We start from the raw sequence: 21,686 nt of genomic DNA, 5'->3' as shown, positions 1-21,686 counted from the left end.
GCTTAAGAAAACGCGTGTGCTGCGTAGAAGAACTTATAATCATGCATTGCCACTCAAGTAATTGTTTTTACGTTCTTACCTTCCATGCGTCAATATGTTTACCGTTTGACTCAGAGCTGTCAATGGCGATGGCGGCCACAAGGCTAGCAAACACAAGGTGTGTAGGATACATCATGAGTTCTTCACTTCGACCAGAATGGGAGGTCTGAAATAAATATAAAACTGTCGGTATGTTAGCCAGAAAGCCTCAACATGAACAAGCAAGCGTGTATAAAAAAACCAGTGGTTAGAAAAACGCTGACTCACCTCGGCAGATATGATGCTTCTTCGGGTCCCTCGTCGAGGCTGATTCTGTGTTCTAGGCAGAGCCGCTTTTAAAGGAGACTTAAGGTGCGAATAACTTACCTGTTATTAGTAGGTCAGCGATGATAATTCCCTTGACATTTTGTTTCTAACATTTCACCTGATATTTTAGTCGGAACATTTCGCTTGATCTTTAAGTCGTAACATTTCGTTTGTCTTTCAGTCTTGACGGTTCGCATGATCTTTAGAGGGACAATGAAGACGATTTGAAAGTTCAGTTTAACAAATGAAATATATGTCCTATGCATTCCAGGTAATGTTGACGACGTTTCAGCGCAATGTTGCGTTTACGCCCCGCACGAATACATTTAACATTAGTTTTAATTTCAGTCCACGCGCCAGCGTGGACAAAAATAGTCTAGCACACATTACACTCTTCGGTGGTTATTGATTTTAAATGTTTTTGTTGTGGCAACCACATTATTTTCTTTTCCGATGAGAAAAAAAAACTGGCGCATCATTTTGTTTTGTAAACGCCTCCTGCGTACTCTAAGACTGTCGGAGACGCCTCCCCGAGGCCGTCCTGTTACTAATTCTTCCTTTTTTAACGCCCGTGTGCGCCGCGAGACGGCGTTGCCTACGTTCGGAGGTAGTAGAAAGCCGATTGAAGAGAGGATCCATCCCAAACGATGGAAAGCGTTCGCAATTTAATGGCGGGTACTTTGTGCAGAGATTGCTTTGAAGTGCGCATGCGTCGCGTTTTCGAGTGGAGAGGAGGAAAGAAGAAGAAAAGCGGAGACGTCGGCAGACTATCAACGCTTTCGTCACCGTCTCGCCGCTCGTACTGCAAAGGCGGCCCCTAAACCACGTGACCCTGATCCAGTGTTGTGTCCTTTACCGAAAATAAGTAACGAAATAGCGTTACTCCTTACCTTGGAAAAAAGCTAAAACGTTACAGAGCTAAGTTACCAGTTTGCAACTGCAACGAAATACCGGTGTCGTTACTTGCCATGACTAAGGGACGTTACTTTCACGCTAGTTTGTCGTTACTTTGTGTTTCAGTATGTGAAAGCTCTTTATAATAAACCACCTATATAAACTTTGGCAACAATGCACTTACTTGTTCAGAGTGATTATTTATATATTTATTTATTTATTTGTACTCTGCAGCGTCGGAGCATTACAGCGAGGGAGTGGGGTACAGATCGCGTTTACGCGTTGGAAGCTCTAACAAATAGCACCACCGCGGCAGGGATTCTAAAATATGGTGACGTCTTTCTGGTCACGGTCGCCGTTTAGTGCTCCGATAACCTTGCCATTTGTTAGCTGGCCTCGGCAGGATGTGTAACGTATATTCTTGAACACGTGACGCTTCGAGAGCGTGATTTGGACAACTGTAACGTATAAACTCAACATGTTTAGCTAGCCCAGCTTGTTTGCCTCGGCAGGATGATGTGTAATGTGCATCCTCAGTCACGTGACGCTTCGCGAGCGCGATTCGGAAAATGGAACTTTGCCCATAACAAGGCTGGGCAATATCGCGAAACAAATGTAACACGATAGTGTCTCAGAGATACTTTCGATTATCTGTATTTCTGTATCGAGATACATTTGAAGCATATATTTTTATCTCAGTAGTGAAATTCATTTACAAGGTATCGCTTGTATCCCGATAGTTAGCCAGACTTACGTATCCCGCTACATTTGTTTCCCTTTTTAAGATACATTTAAAAGGTAAAAACATGTGTTTGGAACAAATCGCTTCGCAATATATATTATGAACCCACCCTATAAGAATATCCATCTCAGTCACTAACATTAAACAAACTGTGTTTTAAAGAGGGCTACTTGCAAAGAATAACGGAGTTAGCTCCTCTCACAAAGCCCTCCACGTTTTTTTTTAATTTAGCGAAGCGAACGCTGTAAAGGAATTGATTGGAGAAAACGTATGGCCCTGTTGTCTAATCTATCCGCACAATGTGTGACTCGGAAGCATATTAAACGAATGATTGAGATGCGCCATCACGGCACAAGAGGGTTTATTTCGGGCAGACGCCTTTTGTTGTGCATGGTACGTAGGCAGCCTTCCCCACTCTCAACGGGGGTGACATGTTTTTGCGGCAGCATTAATAATGAATGAAGAGTTCGAGGTAAAGGGTAGTGAATAAAATTGCATAAGAAGAGGAGCACAAACATAAATTATCATGCGCATTCGCCACGAACTGCACCCCACGTAGTGGGGTGTAGTTCGTGGCGAATGCCCATGATAATGTATTTCTATAAGTCTCCGTATCTGCATTCCGGAATACTTTCTCGCCACTTTTGCAAAGTAGTTTAACCAATTTTCCTTTGAATAATAGACAAATGTATCTAAGTATCTGTATTTTGGGCCTTAAAACACATGTACCTCAGTATTTCTCTTCCCAAATACTTTTTGGAGTATCTCTGCCTAGCCCTAGCGCATAGCACCTGCCTGGGAAGAAGAAACCGCTCTGAACAGAACGACCGAATGCACGCCACGCAACGGACACAAAATAGACCTCTTCATGTAATCAAAGTTAATCCGGCAAAATGAATATTATTTTATTCCTTCACAAACCACCGTCGCATTTCCAATTAACAAAACGTGAGCACCCGCCCACCGTTGACACGCTTGTTTTGGTTCAACGCGTGGGAACCTCAACGCTTCAAAACATAGAGGTTATCCTTTCTGTTGCTGACTGAACTATAATTTATTTGTTTTAAAGAAAAGAATGTGACCAGCTGGAGTAGCTAGCAACGCTTATGCAAAATCCTTCGAGCGGCGGCAGACTGTTGCCTTCTGAACGGACGTCCCTTTCCAGCGAGACAACTGCTCAGGGTATAGCGATGGTGATCTTAGTAGCTGCTATAAAAAGACAGCACGAAGGACGCTTAGGGGTTCCGGTAGCGATAATCTCGCGCCTTTTGAGCCCGGTCGATGGAACGTTAAGAGTGTTTTCCGAAGGAGTTTGAAATGATGCCACTTATACATAGCTCTGTTGGTGTTTCTTTGCCAATTGTGCGTAGTGTACAGAATAAAAATGATTTTGCTTTCAAACAACCATGCGGCCATTTTTAATTTAAAGTAGCGAGTAAGGGGCGATGTAACTTGATACGAGATACCGTAAAATAACAGCGACGTTACTTTACTCGTCAGTACGTTGAGATTCTAACGAGTACGTTAGTAGGTTAGTCACAAAAAAAACGCGTTACCAGTAACGTCGTTACTTGTAACGCGTTAGTTCTAACACAGCCCTGATCGAGTATTTAGAAGCCTACAATTACCTCGTATCGCAAATATCATGTTTAGCTGAATTCTGTGTTGAACACAACATTATTATAAACAACCAGTATGAATTTCAGAAAGGTAAATCAACGAAGATGGCATTGCTAAATATAAAGAAAATAAAAGCTTAGGCAACATCGAAAACCAACCTTATACGCTAGGCGTTTTTTTAGATTTATAAAAAGCATTTGACTTAATAAAACAGGGCATCCTATTCCGAAAACTACCGCTTTCTGGAATAATAGGTACTGCACTTAGCCAGATTCCTTTAAGCTACTTAACATCTCCTCTTCAGGGTACGGTCCTTAATAATGCGCGCTCTCCTCTAGCGAAATTTCAGTATGGTGTACCTCAGGGATAAATTCTAAGGCATATACTTTTCCTTCTTTACGTTTGCAACATAATAAACATCCCAGAAACTCCTGACGTAACTTTATACGCAGAGGACACGAATGCATATTTCACCGGTAATTGCTTATGTACTTTAGAGACACAGACAAACACTTGGTTGGACCAACTTCCCTTGTGGTTAGTTGCAAATCAGTCAGAACTAATTACGTCGAAAGCTAAGTATATAATTTTAGAGCAAAAAACAAACCCATTTCAACAGAATTATTATATACTTTAAAGACTCCATTATTGAACGCGTGGAATATTATAAATGTCTTGGTGTTCGTTTCCACGAAAATTTGTACTGGACTGCCCAAGTAAACGATTTCTGAGAAGAAGTTTCTGATGCACTGGCATACTTTTTAGGTGCAGACAACTTCTTCCAAACTGGTTAAAACGGCAAATTTATACATCTATATTTTACTCAGGCTTTATTACTGTTTATTGATATGGGGGACAACCACAGGAAGTAATGTTAAGCAGTTACTTACAGTAAAAAAGGCGCGGTTCAGCTATTTGATAATTTGCCACGGTTTCAATCGACTTCGTATAGTTTTACTAAGCATAAAATACTTAGGGTAGATAACCTTTTTTTCCTTAAGGTGGCGATTTCGATTCCTACACAAATTAACACTGATCCTGACATCTTTCACGAGGCGTACCTACCCAAGCAAACAAATTGCAACCTGAGCCATCAGCTGTTTCCAAAACCAAAAGTCAGAACTAATCATGGTACTCAAAACTTATCTCACCAGATTACAGATATCCTAAACAAACATTATTGCGTGTGTTAGATGGCCCAGGAAGTCACTTCCATGCTTCATTGAAAATATGCCTAGGGGAGTGTTTTAATGTTGCTAGTGTACATACCAAGTGAGTTGAGTTATTAACCAGTGTGATTTTTTATCTTATTTGTTAATTTAATAAGCTGAGTCAAGTGATTTCGTGCTTGACTTCTGCTGTTAGCCGGCGTTTTATTTTATTTTTCTCTCTGGATTTGTGCCCTGCGGTTGAGTGTTGTTACAGGGGCTGGGACCCAGTCAGGGGATTGTATTCGCCTTTTGTCTCAACCTATGTCCCAACCCCCTTGACGATTCTGTCAAAAAAAAAGAAGCTGAGTACGCTTAACGTTGTCTACGAACTGTTGTCGTTTGAACCGGCGTATGGTGGCGTTAACGTGAAAACTTCCATTTTAACGTGTAGACGCGTACTGAACGCGGTCCGGATGCCCTACTCCAAGGTTTTTCTGGTTTCATGTTGGGACAATACAAATAAATATTATAACTAGTATCCGCGAAATTCACCCCAAAAGCGGAATTCCTGAACAAGCGATCGTGGTCCGACAGCGTCTAGTTTTCCCTCTTCGCGGCAGGAACGTATTCATGTTCTTTAACGGATCGCGTAGTCAGGAAACACTCTAACACTGATTTTGACCCCTTTCCCAGCTCAATCGCGGTGCAGACCCCAGTCGTGGCGTTTTAACGACGAGGCATTTTTTGACCGAAGCAACGCAGCAATGCCCGAATTGCGAGGCGCTTTCTGTCCACTCCCCAGACCGAAAGAGCGCCCGAAGCGCCGTCGCCACGGCGTAACGTAGGAGAGTTATTTCAGTTGCGACTGCAGCTGAAAAAAAAATATATATTGCTCTTTGTAATATACTCAAGTTCGTTGATCTCAGCGAATGATTCCAGCGGTTGCGCTAGGGCTGCACATTGTAGCCATAAAGCTACAATGAATGTAGAAGTAATTCCGTGATAGCAAAAAGCCAGTATCTTTCTTATTGCGAGCCTCCAAAGCAGAGATTGTAAAAACGGGAATAACATAAGTGTTAGCTGCATTGTGCAAGATGAAAGTGGAATGCGTTTTCTTGTAATTTATAGTGAGTGGTGTATTCGAGATAACATTTTATTGAGCAAGACCCGAGGCACGCGAAGATGAAGCGCAATACATATCCAACTCGGGGAATATAAATCTAAAGAGTTACGTTTCCTTTAAGTTCTATCGTTTTATTCCACCTCCAATTCTTTAAGTTCTAAGCTTCTTTTTTTTTTTCAAGAGGCCGACGTACACTTTGCGCCTTACACTTCTCCTCTCCACCTTTCAACTTCCCCTAACCCTCTTACACGGCTGTCCTCGCAGCTAGGAGAGCAGGGCACTAAAACGATTATCTTCCCTGCAAAAGACCGAGGTTGTAAGTCGGTCTTTAACTCTTGTTTAATAGCTGTTCCGTACAAATAATATTAACAACAATGTTAGCAACGTATTTTTTCAATCTCTTGTGCTTTTCACAGAAAAAAACTTCGTGACGTACTCGTATGATTTCTATGACTGCAGAACATCAAATCGTTCAAAGGTGAATCACTGGTGGAGATTTTCCAGGCAACCATGATAACTCAGAAAACCGCAAAAGCCGTATTTACTGAAATTGTTTCCAGCCTGAGGCGGTACGCCTCACTCTGGAAACAATTGTTTCGAAACACCCGAGAGCCATAGTGGAAAGTTTGTTGAAATGCGAAAAAGCTTTTAGCACTTTACGCAATTTAAGACCTGAAAAGGTATTGTTACAGGAAATGGAATTTCCAATAAAGTAAATAACAGCAAATCATGTGCTCACATCGGCTGATTCTTAATACTGAATCCCTCTCTTTATAATAATGTATGCACTTTCTACGGAATGCCTTTGGGGCCCCTGCTTATAAACCTGCAAGAACGACTCTCTAGTATATTTAAGAGCCATAATGCTACAAAAACGAGCAATTCATTTGATATAAACAATATATTATTAGTAATAAAAAGGTAAAACTTTTTGAAGTCATGCATATCCAGAAACCGTCCTTTCAAATGTTTGCCTAAAATAGAACCACTAGTATGCTCACCAGAAATATTTACAAGTATGTACAAAAAAGCAGAAGTCTAAAGCAGACTGTTAACTTTAGACTCTATCATAAAGTTTTTGACATTAAAAAAAATCATCGTCTCACTGAAAAAATTATAGTAGTCGTATCTGTGCTTAGTACAGGGAAATATCAAAAGGTAACGACTACATAAAGAATTGTTTTTCAAGATCGGGCATAAAGAAAAACGCGCAACCGATTCTGTGAATGACAAATCATTTTAATGAGGATTTCTAGATAATACAAGTTTTTTTTTTTCGTGCTAACTTAGCAGGTAGCGTTTTTTTTTTTTTTTTAATTGTGTTCTGTATGAGAGATTCTGCGTACGGACCATGCACGTGCGATGTACGGACTATGCACGTGCTGGGTGGGGACTAAAGTTCGAAAAACACGGTAGATTAGTATTCCGTATATTGTGTTGTATTACCTGTTTTATATGCAGTTCCCTTCACCGTGTGCAGCCTGTGCAGCATGTAAAAAACGGAGGGGACCTTAAACTCTCAGTCGCATCATAAAGGTGCACTTAACACTGGACGAGGCGGTGGAAATTAAACATGGTGTAGGTGTAACCGCGCGTAACAACGAGGGCTAAAAAAAACCCGTCCCTTGTGACAATTTCTATATTGTACAAACCGGTCAGGGAGCACGACGATTCTTCGAGAGCCACGGTGGGTGGGCATCTATTGGTGCAGCCTGGGACTTGCAAGAGTAAACCATCCTTCGATGATACCTCTATATTTGAAATGCACCGAGATGAGGTAACGAGAGAACTGTATATGCGGCAGCGTTTTTTAGGGGACCCTGCCCCTGGACACTGATTTGCACAAAGTCCTTGAACACACAGTTGAAACGTTCAATCTGTCCATTACTTTGGGGATGGTACACCGAAGAGAAGGTGTGTCGCACTCCCCGTTCTGTCAAAAATGCTTTAAACTCAACAGACACGAACTGAGGGCCATGATCACTCACAAGCTCAGTAGGGTAGCCTTCCCGGCTAAACACTGCCCGCAAAAACAACATGATCTTTCATGACGTCACAAGTGCCATCAGACAGACTTCGGGCCACTTACTGAAATAATCTATTAGTGCTACAGCGTACCGGCAGTCGCTGGGAGCATTGGCAAAGGGCTCAATGATGTCTACTCCCACATTTTCCCAGGGAGCAGACGGAAATGCAACTGGATGCAGAGGGGGTACCACGGGTTTCGCAGACTTGTCAACTGCTTGATAAACACCGCAGGACCTAGCTGCAGTTTCAATGTGTCTGTTCATTCCAGGCCACCAATGCGAGTCTCGAGCCCGCTGTTTAGTTCTTGTTATTCCAGGGTGAGCTTCGTGGGCTAGTTCCACAATCTTCGCAGTAAGAGCGGTAGGAACAACAACCCGATCCCCCCTAAACAGCAGGTTTCCATTCGTGGAAAGTTCTTCTTTTATTTGGTGAAAGGTTGCCAGGTCGGGATGCAGCTTCTTTCTTGGTTACCAGGTGCCGGTTCTCAAAGCAATCACTTGTTGCAGACGGTTGTCCTGCCGAGTCTCTTCGACTAACTCTTGCTGCGATAGACACGAAGAAATGGCAAAGACAACCTCGTCTTCCTGGGTCTCTCCGGGCGCATCAAGAGGCATACGCGAAAGAGCATCTGCCACAAAGTTGTCTTCTCCCTTCTTGAAGACCATGGTGAAGCTGTATGCGAGCAAACGAGCCTACCATCTTGCAATCCTGAATGGTCGTCGGCCAGTCCCTTGCGAACCCAACAGTGTCAACAGTAACTGGTGGTCGGTCTGCAGCGTAAAATGCCGACCCCACTAGAAAACCCGCCAGTGCTCGCACACTCACATACAGGCCAACGCCTCGCGCTCTCCAGCAGAGTATTACCGCTCCTGTGGCATTAGGGTTCGAGAAGCAAAGGAGACGGTCACAAGGTCTCCATTTTTCTTCTGCTGTAGAACAGCTCCAAGGCCGTATGCTGAGGCGTCAGTTGTCACGACCACGGGCAGCTTAGGGTCGAACATTTGGAGAGGCTCACAGGAAAGCAAGGACTTCAGTCTCTGAAAACTGTCTTCCCGAGCAGCCGTCCAGCGGAAAGGTTCGCACTTGCGTAGTAGCTGACTAGTGGTTCTGCCAGCTCTACATACCGAGGGATGAACCTAGCGTAGTAGCCGACCACGCCCAGAAACGAACGTAGCATGGTGACGTCTGTAGGTGCTTGAGCCTTGACAATCGCGTCAACGTGGCTTTGCATGGGTGACACTCCCCGCTCGCTGAAAACATACCTCAAGAATTACAGCTCCCGAACATTAAAGATGCACTTGTCGTTTAAATTCAAGCCCGCTTCGCTGATGCGACGGAGAACTTCATGCAGATTTTTGAGGTGCTCCTCTTTGGTAGTTCCAAAAACAATTATGTCATCCAGATAGCAGCGTACTTGTTGACATTCCTTCAGGATTGTACTCATCATTTTCTGGAACGCAGCAGGAGCCGATGTCAACCCAAAACAAACCCTAGTGAACCTGAAAAGTCCATCGTGGGTTATGAACGCCATAAGGTCTCGGCTTTCCAGGCACAAAAGGTCCTGATGGTACGCGCTCGATAGATCCAGGCGTGAAAAGTACTTAGCTCCGACTAGTGCTTGTAGCAGTTCCTCAGTGCAAGGCAACGGAAAGCTATCAATTATGACAGCATTGTTTACTTCTCTTAAATCGACACATAGTCGAACTTTCCCGTTCTTCTTTTTACTGCCACGATCGCTTAGACCCATTCGGACGGATCAATCCTCTCCATGACGCCTGCCTGTAGAAGTCGCTGAAGCTCTTCGGAGACTTCGTCCCTGACAAAAAGAGGAAGTCTTCGCAACTTGGCAGAAACGGGCTGAACTCCTTGACGCGTCTTCACCTTGTGAGCGAACCCCTTCGCGGTACCGAGGGTGCCGTCAAAAAGGTGAGCGAAGTCATCTACCAAATTTCGAGGGAGTCCAGATGGTACGCACGTGGTGTTGAAATATTTCAACGCGCTACCGCTGATCTCAAGGGATAAACAAGCGATGGCGCCGATGCCGAGTATGTCCGTACCGTTCGGGACAACGAAGAAGCGTACAGAAGCCTTGCACTCCGTGTGACCGACAGCAGCAACAAAGCAGCCTGCTACGGCGATCTTCTGCTGTGAAAAATCGAACAAACTTGCGACGTACCTTGCAGCTGGTAAGCAGAACTGAAATTTCTTTTGTACGCATATTCCGACATTATGAAAACTGCTGACCCTGTGTCAACCAAGAATGAAAGGGGTGTTCCTTAGACTTGAACTGAAATGTAGATACCGCTCTTCGGTTTATCGTGCACGTGAAGAATACTAAGAACGTCCTCGTCAGAGCACGCAACTTCTGCGACAGTACCCCCTTTGCTAGTGTGACTGGCGGTACTCTTGCAGACAACACGAAAATGTCCGACTTTCCCGCATCCAGCACACTTTTTCCCTCTTGGTTTGCATGTAGCGGAATTTGCAAGATGTCCCGACGACCCGCAGCGGTAACATTTCCTCGAAGTGGAGGATGAAGGTTCTCCCTGTGTACGCTGTGGTCGCTCGGCTTTCGGAGACTTAACGTCCACCTTCTGCACCGATGAAGACGATACGAGCTCTTTTGAGTACCGGACCGCTTCCTCGACCAGTCGGCCGATGGACAACGCCCGGTCCAGGGTTAGACCACTTCCTTCCAGTAGTAGACGCTCTCGTAACTGCTGGCTCATAGTCTTCGCCACCAGCTGATCTCGGATGAACTCGTCCGCCAAGAGTCCGAACTCGCAGTCCGCCGACAGGTCTCGCAGCTCGGCAACGAATACTTCAACAGATTCCCCCGGTAGCTGCGCTCGCTGCCTCAAGCGGTGTCGTGCAACGACCACGTTCGAAGTCGCCGCGAAGTAGGTCTCCAGGGCCGCCAAAGCGACATCGTACACGTCCTGCGCAGTCGGTGTCTTCGTGCCGGCAGTTGTTTCCTGCAGTGGTACCGGAGGATGCGTCTCCGGAAGTGTGTAGAAGACTTTCTGTCCTTCAACACCGAGGCAATGTAGAAGTGAGGCCTTCCGCCGAGCAGGTCCATAAGCATCGCCCCCCGAGGCGAGCAAGTAATTTTGGAACACCCGCCGCCACTGTTTCCACGGGATAGCAGGTCTCCCAGGAGCGGGAAGGAAAGGAGGCGGCACCGCTAGGCTCATGCTTGTCGGTACATCCTCGTCGCCAATCTGTTGTATGCTGCCGTGGCAGTTGAAGTCGACCGCCCTGCTTCAGTACAGATGAAGAACAACCTTTTTTTTTTTTTTTTAATTCGATCCTCTTCTTCTTTAGACTATATACAAATGCAACAGTAGCGCCGCCACAACAATACGGACACTCATGTACTGATGCCGTTTAGGTTAAGTAAGGTAGTTATACGCTTTGGTTATTAAAGCTATATTGTTTTATGCTTGTTAGCTTCCATTTCCCATTTATTCACGGTACCCATCACAAGAACGGCGTCCAAGTCAGCGCCGTTCATGCGGCACCTGCCAATCGATTTCGTCAGCCTATTTTGTTTCTACATGGCTCTGAACTGCGCGACCATTCCAGTTCATGCAAAACGCTTCTCGCTGCATTTTGGCATACAACAATCAAGCTTGTTTTCAGTGGTTATTCCTGGGGGACGATGTCGGCCAGGAACACCTGGGCGCACACTTGCCTCATTCGCTTCTAGTCGACTATTCGACGTCAAGAGATGACGCCTACTCGAATCAAAGACAAAACTCTTTGTGCAAATCGATTCCAAGGTGCAAAGTCCGGTGTTCGCCTCTGCTTCCAATCAAGTGCATGACACCTTTTATTCACCACTCGATTTCCCGGCTGGACGCCTGTTGGACATGGCGTGATGGATTACACACCAACAACGGGCTCATCTGTTTTCAATCACCCACGCCGCCTAGCCCCAAAAGGGCTAAGAATTGCTAAGGCAGATTTTAGACCCCCAGTTAGAACTCGGAACAGTACCGTCATGATCCAGCATTGGGGCGTCGCTGTGTCACATGGTTTCACAAACGGTCGATGTTTGGCAACTATGCGGAGATTGCCGCATTATGAACTAAAGCACCGTTTCAATCCTGTATCCGCTCCAAAACAGCGAATATTTGACCGTGCAGTCTTCGCCGATATACCATCTTTTGGAAAACGGACCTCACATACCATAAAATTTATTTAACTAAAGAGGGCATCACCACAACAGCTGTCATAACGCCCTCGGCGTACTTTAATTTCTAGGCCTGCCTTTTGGCCTCAGTAATGTTTCGCCATCATTTCAACGATTTATTGAGTACCTATCTGGCGACGGGATTACCGTTTATCCTTACATACTTCAGCAAACTGTGCGTCGAAAGTTCATCTGCAGAAGAGCACAGCACACCACACCACGCATGGCATCATTATAAACTCAGCAAACGACCGGATGCGCTCTTGCGGAGCCGTCATAAAAGTCGTCGCAAGAGGCTTAAAACCTCTCTTGTCTCAGACGCTCGAATATACAAAGGCAAGTGTGTGAACGGACAGTTACTCCGCCACCGCTCTGATACCTTAGCCTTTTAGAATGTAATATTGGCGAGTTAGTTTGGGTGAGTCGCGCTGTTTTTCGCTATGATGTCTCAGGCATTTGACCTGTACCTGCTGCTCAGGGCTATTTCTTTCTTCCCGTGGCGAAGATCACTATTTTACAGGCACTCTATTAAACACTGCGCCAAGCTGCTTCAAACATTCAACCTTCTTTGTGAGAAAGGACGTTTCGCTGTTCCTCTTTTCGGGAATTAAGAAGCTGAGGGCGCCTTTTATGCAGCGAAACGAGCCTTCCTGAAGACCACCAACCTTCTGCAACTCCTATATGCATCGCACCAATGTCGATCACGACGGCCGCCTCGACTATTTCCTTCGGAGCCACACCGCCGTCACATCGACGGCCAGTGGCAGCCAAAAGGTTAGAAGATCTAGACAGGCCATGCCGTCAACCCCGCAACTACAGCAAATCATTGCCTCTTGACGCTCGCTCCTTTTTCACGCTTTCTCACTCCCCCATGCCAAACCAAAACAAACCGCTTTAACTAGAGGCGCCAGCGGTTGTTGATGGCTTTACAGCGGCTCACGCAGCTTATAACCTTCTTGCCTGAGCCAAACCAAAACAAACCTCCTCGCAGATGACACCCCATAACGCTCGCGGTTGTTAAACGGCGCTTGGCGAGTGCAAGCATGCCTGAGCGTGGAGTTCAGTCCCGGTCGTCTTTGCCGAAAACTGGCCGAGTGTCGACGATCGTCATGACGTTCTTCTTCTTGGTGAACGGAGCAAGGCTGTAGACAGGCCCGTTGCTGGACACTCCCGCCAAGCATGATCGCGACACACTTTCTCATGTACGTCGCCTGCTGCTCCTGTTGGTGCACACCCGAACTGAAGAAAACCATCGAGCGCCGATTGCGTATGACCTCACGTATGTCCGAATAAACTTAGATGTTCCTTAATCTGAGCGGAACAAGCATGCGGCTGTATGAAGACATCGTGATTGGCGTAAAATATGTAACTAGGTCTTACACTTTGAGTATGTTGACGACTTAGCTTAGTTTGAGACGTTCAGCAGAGACTGCGCGGTCTCTGCGCCAGCTTCCTTTCTCTTGTAGTTTAGCTTTAATTTCATGTCTATTTTAGCAATGTCCTGCTAACTGAACAGCACGAGCATCTTGTGATCGCACCTGATGTACTATTGTAAGTAACAATTAAATCCGTCTTTATCACCCAAACGTCCCAGAAGTGTTTTTTCTTCACCAGGGGATAGGGTTCCGAATTCGAACAAGTAAACATATAAACTGTCACTGAAAGAGTCCGGCTCTACGCTTTCTTCGATACGCTCTTGTCATCTGCTTTGAACTGCACAGAGTCAGAGAGTCCGTACACTCGGATTTCCTTCGATGGGGTCGTCATTGCCGCGACGGTGACCGAGGAACGAAACCCATCGCTTTCTCAGTTCGGTGAGCTTCGGAGGATTACCAATTAACTTACGTTACTGCAAAATTCGTAATGTAATTCACGAGAGCCTTACCGTTGAAACGTAATTCCCACAGAAGAACGACCGGTGCGATTTTTGCAGCCTCACTGCACAAAGCCCCATCACAGTGACGCGCGACACCAGAGTTTAGTTACGCCGCCTTGAATGCTTCGTGCATCTGCTGGTGACCGTACACCGTACGGAACAAACGCAACGTAACGCAAAAAGAAAAAAAGGTGCACTCGTTGTTTGCGTAACTCGGGCCCTCTCAGTGTTACAAAGAGTTGTTAATGTTTACATTATCCTTATTTACGTTGTTTTATGACTAGGCTTCAAGCAAATGACGTCATGCCCTCTCCATGTTTTCTATCATCGTTGATGGCAGTCACTGGCCTTCTCTCTGAAGAACCTCAAACACACAGAAACGCGCTACAGCGTCTTTGACTGGGAGGCACTGGCTGCCTACTTGGCTGTACAGTCAGTTCCGAAACCTTGTCTAAGGAAGTACATTTACCATCTCAAGAGGTCGCAAGCCACTGACCACTGTCATCTCCAACACATGATCTTAATGCACAGGGGGTTCCCGAGAAAATGGAACTGTGTTTTGCGGCCCAGGTAAATAAACTACGCATCGACGAATGCTCAAACTCCAGCTACGTTCCAAATCTTGCCCGAGTAACCTGTCTCCTATACGTCAGCGGATAATACCACGTGACATCGCGAATAAACCATCCGCGACTCGATTTTGGAACGGCCCGAATAATCACCTGGATACTTCGCGGATCGGCTTCGTCTTGGGCTATGGCAAAAAGAAGACATAGCAACGATGGGAGAAAATAACAGACGAACCTTTTGATCATGGAGAAAGCACTCGAAAAGACGATCATATTAATGGCGCGGTGTTTTCTGAGGTGGATCCACCAACTCCTTTTACCCACTTTCTTTTTGAGCTGTATATTGAGATCCAAATTACTTACTCCTTACAGTTAGACATGAAAAATTTGTTTTTCTTAATCAGCGCGACTGCTGTAATTCTAGTTCAGGTGACCTAAACGCATGTATTCCACGCATTGTAATTTGCACCGATTATACGTTTTGCAGAAATTGCTTCCACACGTTGTAGCGGTACAGGGCAGGGTGTTGTCTCAAGAGTGATATGTAACCTACGTTCGCCCTCTCATTAGACACTCTCTAGGGGAAACAAAACACGACCTCATCATTTTCTGCGCTCAAACATGCTCAACCTTGGACGTGAGAATACGGCATTCCCTCCAACGCAGAAATCGAGGATGCGGAGAAGCTCCTGTTTTCGCTCGCACTCTGATAATGCCAACAAGTATACCATCCCGGGGAAGGTGCATGGTCTGGATGAAATACAGTCAATTCTTCCGTTAAAAACAGAAAATCGCAATAACCACACACAAATGGCTGCACCTCATTCTTTGTCACTTCAAAGTCAACCAAGTAAGAGAGCTTTGACGGTTGTCGACGCAGAAAGCAGACGACGAACAGATCACGTGACGTATTTATTCGATTTGATCCGACGTTAGCTCCCATCGGGGAGGGTAGTGTGAGTAATTACTCCGGAGTAAACAATCCGCTTCTGGAACGCGAGTTCTGACGTCATCGATAAAGCTTGAGTAAGTTTTGAAACGCCACGGTACGAAACGTTTACTCCGGAGTCGGATAGAGTAAATTTTGGAATACAGCCGGAGAGAATGTGACCCCAGCGCTCCGTATAAAATGCCAAGCTTTGAGAACATGGCGCTGCCGGGATCAAAAGACAATTGAAAAAAACGAACTTCCAACTCTTATCTATGCCTAATTTCGTCAAAACAAAAAATTACATTGTTGCGCTTGTAACAACTATTTCAGTAAAACATACTTGTTGGCAAGAAAATAATCAATATCCATTTTCTTGCTGATAAGTATTTTTCACTGATTTAAACCGCTCGGACGTTCACAATATCGTTTCTTCTTTCAACGATATTAGGCTTAGGTGGACGCCAGCTCATACCGAGATTTCATTTTTCCTCAATTAACTTGTAATCCAGGCACGTCGTCTTTTAAAACTTTACCGTTCTATCTATCCCAACTGCTTGACACCCCTAGAGAATTGGAGCAAATTTCAATTCTGCGACGCATGGCTTATTTATCCTGGCCAAAAAACACGGTTTTGTTTTTCTGAAATTCCTTGTATAACCAACACGCTGTTTACAAACAAGCCTGCCTATGCCCACAACCAGTGTGCGCACTACGGGTGCGCAGAAACCAGACTGGCCAGAAGTGAAGCGTCTCCACTGTGCCGACAGCAGCGCCTCCGCGGCTTGACGTCGGGGGCGCACGTTGGTTTATATACCCTGCGGGAAATACGTCAGCTGCCCTGCCAAGGTTCGACACACCAGCCTGGCGTAGACTACGTGCCGACGTCTGCAGCCACATTCACTTCGTATTGTTATCAACGTTCCAGGACCCTGCAGGACTCGCTTGTCTGCGGGTCAAGGAATCTTGCGGGGCTACTTTCCCGTAAAGCGTCCACGAAAGTCAATCGTTGCAATCTACGAATGAGCTAGGCGAATGACGAGGCTGTGGACGTTTAGGCCTAAAAGAAGAACCTGCGTTGTGACACTGAACACGTGTTTACGTCATCTTTAATGCAGCAGTGCAGACTGCTTTTCAAATCAAATCAAATGAGTTTATTTCCACCTTGTAAAAATACAGATGGAGGGGCTGCGGTAAAAAAGCTGCGCTTAGCAGAACTGACGAACCCACATTCCCTGTATTAATGGCAACTAAGCAGCACTACGGTGGGAAGAATGAGCATGCATAAAAAGGGTAATGACAACGAAAACGAAAACACAAAGGTATATAGGCATACAAAACAAAAATCCTACTGCCATGGTTACAGGCATTGCACGGAGTTCACTGTACTTACAGGCTTCTAAGTGTAAACACATCTTCAGCCTCGTTAATCATCGAGCTCCGCACATTACAGTGTTTGACACTTTGAAGTGTTTGGTAGGAAAGTACAGGGTTTCTCCAAAAAACATTTACAGAGTTTTTGTTTTTTTTTTTCACCGGAAATGTAAACTACGCCTCGCCGAAGGCTCACTCTCCGCCCGAAGGTAGCGCTAGAGGTCCGAACCAGACGCTAAAGTTTAAATGCGAACCGATATTTTATTCAAATGTTATTAAGTGATTGTATAAGAATGCCAATGCAAAAATGGTGGCGGAAGGAGTTCTCGAATACATGGTGCTCTATGGCGCCAGGTGCTCTATTGCGCATGGGGTCTTTAACATGCAAAAATTAACCCGATTTGCCTATTAAATGTTTAAAAACTCACTTATAACTTGAGGGATCGATGGCCGAGTGGGCTAGCGCACACCAGCTTGGAGCACGTGGAGCGAAAGCTCGCGCTGCAGAACCCAGGGATCCTGGGCTCAATTCCCACCCCTGCCCGTTTCGATCTGGATGAGCATTGTACCGGCGTGCGGTCGTGTATCACTAGTGCGTGGTGCATGTTAAAGACCCCATGCCAGCGGTTGTACTGCACTGGCTAAATTGCTCATCTACAGCTGAGACACCAGACGCCCACTGAGGCAGACAAACTTCCGTCTGTATAAATATAAAGACAACAATTTGCTCACTTATAACTTCTGAACAAAATATCGGTTTGTGCTGAAACGTTGGCATCTGGTTCAGACCTTTAGCGGTACCTTTCGGCGAAAAATGAGCGCTCGGCCGTAAAAACAAACTGTATACTTTGTTTTGGGAACGTTATGTAGACGATCCGGATTTCTTAAACGGGTAATGAAACGATATCGGGTAAGAATGTTCATGACTTCTCAAAGGCGTAGTGGTTCTGGTCGCACCCAAGTATACTCGCACAAATCGCATCTGATACAAAAGCTTTTTTGTCGCGATCAAATTGCGAGGCTGAACGGGACTATTTCTTTCAGTCTTGCTTCAAAGTACCCGCTAGATCAACTTTCTACGTTATTTCAGTCTTGCCTTCGCAAATCTTGATGACGTAATTTGTGGGAGCGAGGGTCTGCCACCACGCCCAGGGACCGCTACCGACCGCCCAAAAAGGACACAGTCCGAAGCGCACAACAGGGCATAAAGAATAGGCGCAAGAGCCTACAAAAGGAGGACATGCCCACAAAACAGGGGCAGACGGACCGAGGTCACGGAGGCGTGTAGGTTGAACGCTAGGGCAATGTTATACCTTAATACTAACAACCCCTTCGTGTTACTCTAATAAATGTAGTTTCTAGTTTTGGAAACACCGGCTTCGTGTTGTTCCTCCCGGATGGGCATGCAGCTTGGCAACCCTACCACATGGCGCCCAACGTACTTTTGCTTCCCTTCTGTCGGACCGACACGGGGCTGGGTTTCTTCTCTCGGTGAGGTTTTTTTCAACTGCGATGTTTCGTTTCGAAGTAGTGCTTGTTTTCGCAACAGCGCGATTGCTTCTTGAATTGCAGCCTCAAAGCATTGCTTAGTCACGCGGGTGACGCTTTGGGGGCGTGTTTATCTTTCTCGAGTCAAGTTACCGTCCGTTGCCGCACACGTTTTTCTTGTCTGCTTGGCGTTTGTTTTTTCCCACTATGTCTCCCACACTACGGTCCGAGACGAAGGATGGCGAAAAGCCTGGAGCTAGCGTGGAGCCCGGAGCAGGCCAGGCGGATGCGGAAGCCGAATTGCTACTGAAGGTGGCAGCCATGTGTGATGCGGTCGCAGATCGTCTCACCGTGCAGCAGTCACGTGAGCCGGAGCTGCGTCCCCAGCTGACGGTGCCGGTTTACACTGGCTATAACGACGCCAAGTAAATTGCCGACTTCCTGGGTGAGCTCGACGTCTACAAATTCGCCTCAGGCGCCTCAGAATCCCTCGTGATAAGCCGAATACTCCCACTCGCTCTACAGTCTAGCGCCGTGTGCTGGTTAAGGCTGCAACCTACATTCACCTGCCTAGCGGAGTTCGAGCGGAAAATCCGAGCAGAGTTCCTGCCACCTGGTTACGAGTTAAAAATATTAAGAGAACTCGAGTCCCGAACGCAACATCCGAACGAAAGCCTGGTTCAATATGTTCGCGAATTGCAAGAACCCGCACGAAGAGCGCAACCCAATGCCTTCGAGTCGGAAAGTATAGCTCGCGTTCTCGGACAATGTCACCTAAAGTACCACGTGTACTATCGGCCTCAAATGAAACGCGAACCGTGGAGCGACTGGCCGTCGGTACATGTTGCGCCTCCTGGAGGCCTCCTGAAACTGATAAAACCGCGGGTTGGAGAGTAGGGCGCTGCGGGGTGTGCGTCGTACTCCGATATGTTTGACCCTCGCCCAGAACAACTCAAGCTTCGACACTGCGCCGGTGGTGCGGCTCTGGAAGTTCCGTCACAGCCACTTTCGTTGACTCGGCATGAGCCATGCGAGGAAGCTCGCCGCACGCAGCATGAATCAGGCTGATTGCACGCGCGCCTCGCGCGCGCGTCCGTAGACCATTATTGCAGTTTCATGTTCCCTGCTAACTTGGGCAGTTTTTTTTTCTTAATACGTGTTGTTATTTTCTTTTGAACAGTATAGCAGAAACTGTGCAAAATTCGAGACAGAATAACAAGAGGGGACCCAGGACGGCTGTTGACGCCTAAGTGAAATCAATTGCTCGGCAAACGTTTATATATCAGCTCCCAGCGCTCGCCCTGTGTTTTCTGTAGTTTTTGTGGCGGCTCGTGTGTGGCGCCGAAATTGCCAAAATGCAGGTCTCCGTGCTCCTGCATTTACCAAACATTTTAACAAGGTGTAGTAACTTTCTAATTGATCAACAAGCAGCATTCCTCAGTGCACAACCATGATCTGGTCCAGCGCGCTAAATCAGTTCGTTTTATGCACGGAAGATTCGTGGAGCTTCATTGACGTCAGTTATAAGAACCGCGGAGCAGATATCCTGGTGAAGGACCGAGAGCGCAGGCTCCTGTAAAATAGTGACACAGCGTGGACGGGAAATGACATTTGTTTATCTACACACGCGTGCAAAAAAGTTGGAGAAAGAACTCGAATGCAGCAAGAATGCTGACGCCTCGCTATCTATATGCCCTAATGCGTATATTTTATCACGTATCAGTACATTAAAAAAAAAAAAACGAGGAATCGCTCGTCTATGTTCTTCTTCTTAACAAACGATGCCAAGCGTTACTATACGGGAGCGACTTAGAATTGTTACCCTGTGCTAACAGGGTATTAATCAGAGAGAAGTAGCAAGATTATGTGGTCGTCTATTGTGCATGATAAACAGAATATGGTAGGCGTTTCGGGACGACCAGCGGATTGACAACCTCCCGCGTGGATCACTACCGAGGGCGACGACGGTGGATGAGGACCGATGGATTGTTGCCACTATAGCCGATGACCCGACACTGACTGCCCAAGAAATAAGAAGTGAACTCAACCTCAACGTGAGCGTGAACACTGTGCGAATGCGACTCCACGAGGCTGGTCTACGGAGCCGTGCCCCAGCAAAAAAGCCACTGCTTTTAACAGTCAACAAGGAAAAACGGTTTTTGTTTGCTCAAGAACATTCAGTGTTCGCTTCAGCAGACTGGCAGAACGTGCTGTTCACGGATGAATCCAAGTTCACTACTCGCTGGAATCAACGTCAGCGAATCTTGCGAGCCGACAAAACCAGGTAAGAGCTCTGGATAGTCATGTGAGAGCTTTAAAATTTTCTTCGGACTGCGGGCCCAGAGATTATTCGACACACTCTGTATTATGCCCCCCCCCCCCTCCCTCCCACTAGCTGAAAAGTCGGAACATAATTTCAGGTCCTTGAATAGCACATTCCAATAGCACAGCCTCCGTTTTCTCCAAGTATTTACACTCGTGGGGCTACTTCATGATACTCTCGTGAGATGAGACATTCAGCTCCGATAAAAGTTGACACAAGAATTGATTTATTTTTTAGGTTCAAGCCAGACAATCTTCAGCTCATTGCCAGTAGCGGCCGTTGTGCTGTGAGCGTATGAGGCGCGCTCTCAAAGGACGGTCTGGGTCCTCTGGTTCACATTGAGGGTCGTTTCAACTCCGCGGCGTACGCAGAGATTGTGGAGTCGGTGCTCCTACCGTACGCATTGGATGGTCCCTTAAGCGACGGTTACTTCTATCTACGGCAAGACCGCAGCCCGGTCCACAAAGCACGGTCCATGACCAAACTGTTGCAGTACAGAGGGATCATGACACTTGACTGGCCACCTCAGGGAGCCAACATGAATGTCATAGAAAACGTCTGGGAGGCAATGAAGAAGACCCTCTCTCACCGGCCTCTTCACAGAGGATCGGCGGACGCCTTGTGGTCGGTGGTCGAGGCTGAGTAGGAGCGACTGCGAGCTTCGGATCTTGTAACCCGCCTGATAGAAAGTCTACCTCGTCGGATGGCTGCCGTTATTGACGTTGAAGGCGACTTCACAAAGTATTAATTGGATCCTCATCAAGATCAGATTAGCGGTATAAAACAGCGAAAGCAAGCCGGCCCAGAGAGCTACTGCTACGGCTCTGGCTGAGGCGTCAGCCTTTGCCGGTTGCAGCATGCGTGTTGCCTGGTTTTAATTATTTCTGTTCGCACAAATGTTCATTGGCAATAAACATGTGGTTTGCTTTCCACGCTGTTTAACTATAATGCAGGAGCCATGTGCTTCACGAGGACGTCTGCGTGGTTCTGATAACTGAAGTCAGTCAAACTCCACAGGTCTTCCGTGCAC

The 21,686-nt window shown here is 46.3% G+C and overlaps 1 protein-coding gene across 1 annotated transcript; it reads right to left on the bottom strand.

Annotated features, from left to right (window-relative positions):
* Positions 1–10,179: 10,179 nt before the first annotated feature.
* LOC115312795 lies at positions 10,180–11,097 on the bottom strand. The gene has a single exon (XM_040213470.1). The coding sequence runs from the start codon at positions 11,095–11,097 to the stop codon at positions 10,180–10,182; it is 918 nt and encodes a 305-aa protein (XP_040069404.1).
* Positions 11,098–21,686: the final 10,589 nt, after the last annotated feature.

This window comes from Ixodes scapularis, unplaced genomic scaffold, assembly GCF_016920785.2.
Source record: "Ixodes scapularis isolate PalLabHiFi unplaced genomic scaffold, ASM1692078v2 ptg000683l_1___fragment_1__unscaffolded, whole genome shotgun sequence".
Taxonomy (NCBI): Eukaryota; Metazoa; Arthropoda; class Arachnida; order Ixodida; family Ixodidae; genus Ixodes; species Ixodes scapularis.
Note: the sequence above shows the minus strand (reverse complement) of the source record. Positions and strands in the feature narration are given on the sequence as shown.

What these genes read in the sequence shown, in the direction of transcription:
- LOC115312795 (XM_040213470.1), bottom strand. Translation starts at nt 11,097, where the DNA reads ATGAGCCTAGCGGTGCCGCCTCCTTTCCTTCCCGCTCCTGGGAGACCT.